Source organism: Rhinatrema bivittatum, chromosome 13 (genome assembly GCF_901001135.1).
Source record: "Rhinatrema bivittatum chromosome 13, aRhiBiv1.1, whole genome shotgun sequence".
In the NCBI taxonomy this organism is placed as follows: Eukaryota; Metazoa; Chordata; class Amphibia; order Gymnophiona; family Rhinatrematidae; genus Rhinatrema; species Rhinatrema bivittatum.
In genome coordinates this window covers 1,462,250-1,464,673 of record NC_042627.1, presented here as the reverse complement: position 1 = coordinate 1,464,673, position 2,424 = coordinate 1,462,250, and the positions used below count along the sequence as shown (strand labels likewise).

At 35.9% G+C, this 2,424-nt stretch overlaps 1 protein-coding gene across 1 annotated transcript; it reads right to left on the bottom strand.

Annotated features, from left to right (window-relative positions):
- Nucleotides 1–1,261: 1,261 nt before the first annotated feature.
- Nucleotides 1,262–2,203, bottom strand: LOC115075262 (olfactory receptor 13A1-like). The gene has a single exon (XM_029575556.1). It carries the CDS (start codon nt 2,201–2,203, stop codon nt 1,262–1,264), a length of 942 nt encoding a protein of 313 aa, XP_029431416.1.
- Between the last annotated feature and the right edge of the window lie 221 nt (nt 2,204–2,424).

Below are 2,424 nucleotides of genomic sequence, written 5' to 3'. Positions count from 1 at the left end.
AAGGGATCTAGCTGAGTAAACCCTTAGAACCATCTGAAAATTGTCCTCAACAATTGAACCTTCCCTTCCTTTTTCCAAATCTTGGTCTAAAACCTTTGCTTTACTTCAACTCTACTTAACAACAATAAAAACCTGGCTTTCTCACAACAGACTAAAATTAAATGCCTCAAAAAGAGAGCTAATTTACCTGTCCACAGTACCAGATTCTATTCACCAACCCCCACAAAGTTTTAGATTTGAAGGGCAATCAATACCTATTAAAGCCACATGCAAAAAACCTAGGTATGCTTATTGATTCCAGACTCGCAATGACCAATAACATTAAAGCCACAGTAAAAAAAAAATCCTTTTTTAAGTTACATATGCTGAAACAACTAAAACCTCTGTTACTACCTTCAGATTTCCGCTCAGTCACACAAGTTTTGATTTTAACAAACTTGGACTATTGTAATTCATATTTAGGACTACCCACATCAACTATCCACCCCCTGCAACTCGTCCAAAATGCTAAAGCTCAGATCCTGTTAGTGTTTAACTTACCTCGGAGAGAACTCATCACGCCTATCCTCCAGCAACTCCATTCGCCACCTGTATCTTATCACATCACCTATAAAATTCTGTCAATTATCCACAATTTGTTATATAACTCTAACTCAATTTGGCTCTGCTCTCTACTAAGAATATATAAACCCACTCGAGAGCTTCAATCCATGGACAAATGCACATTAGAAGTACCGTCTGTAAAAATCGCAAGTTTAGCACTCACACGAAAGCAGGTCTTCTCCACTGTGGGCCCGATCCTGTGGAATTCTCTCCCGGAACAAATTTGCTTAACCTCCAAATCTAAAGAATCTAAGAAAGCTCTGAAAACTTATCTTTATACTACTGCCTATAATATTCAATAACTATTACCGCATACTCACTGCAGAAACTGTCTTAATAATGTTTTTACTGTAAATGTGTTTTATTTTATGATAGCTTAGTTTGTCTTTTAACTGTGAATGTCTTACTGTAAACCGCTCAGACGGGCAGATCCCTGCCATATTTGCGGTATATAAAAACTTTTAAATAAGCAAATAAATAAATAAATAGATAGATAGATAAATAATTAAATAATCAAATAATTAGATCATGGATTCTTGAACAAAGTCATCTATAACATAGAGAAGGAGTGCAAGTCAAGTGATAGTCTACTCCCTGTTATAAATATATTTAGTCTCTGCCCTTCTTTCTGAGTACTATAATATATTTTAAATGGTTACTATCTTTGTGATAATACAGTTCTTCCCATTAATTTTCTGAGAGCATTGATAACCTCTTTGTTTCTTAAACTGTATATAATAGGGTTCAACACAGGAGAGACAATAGCATAAACTGCAGACAATACTTTGTCTGCCTCCAGGTCATTGCTGAAGGCAGGACGAACATAAGTGTATATTACACCTCCATAGAATAATGACACAACAGTGAGGTGAGATGCACAGGTAGAAAAGGCCTTCCTCTTTTTCTCAGCAGAACGAATTTTCAATATAGTTAAGATGATGTATGTGTAAGATATGACTGTTAAAAGAAAGCAAACCATACCCAATAGAACATCTGCCATTATAATCACCACATTATTGATAAACGTGTCAGAGCAGGCCACCTTTAATACTGGTGGGATTTCACAGAAGAAGTGGTTAAGAATGTTGTGCTGACAGAATTTTAACCTCAGGATTAAACTAGTGTGCATCATTGAATTCATGAATCCAAGCACCCAGACAGCTGCAGCCAGAATAATACAAGTCCTCTTGCTCATGATGGTTGTATAATGCAGCGGGATGCATATTGCAACATAGCGATCGCACGCCATCACTGTCAAGAGCATGAGCTCTGTACTCAAGGCTGAGGAGAAAAAACATAACTGAGCTATGCATCCAGAGTAGGAAATAGATTTCTCCTCTGACAGGATGATCTGTAAAATCTTAGGAATAGCAGCTGTTGTGCAACAGATGTCTAAGATGGACAAGTTGATGAGAAAGAAGTACATGGGAGTATGAAGGCGAGAGTCAGTGGTAATAATGGTAGAGATCACAATATTGCCCAGCAAGGCTAGCATGTAGATAATAAAGAATATGGCAAAAAATAAGGGTTGGAGGTGTGGATGATTGGAGAATCCCATCAGATAAAATTTGATGGACATTGTCTGGTTCTTTCCTTCCATTATGGCAGAAACATTTATCTGTAGGAATTAAATGGAAAATAATATTAGAAAACTACTAGAGGTGATTCCAATCATAAATTCATATCTACATATGGTTTAAATATGTTACAGGTTTTTTTTTAATTTCCTCTTAATCTGTCTCTTAAATTATCTATATTTAGTATTTTACTTTCGTCATATTAAATGTGTTGATGTATGTTAATTTTATCAGTTTTTAGGGC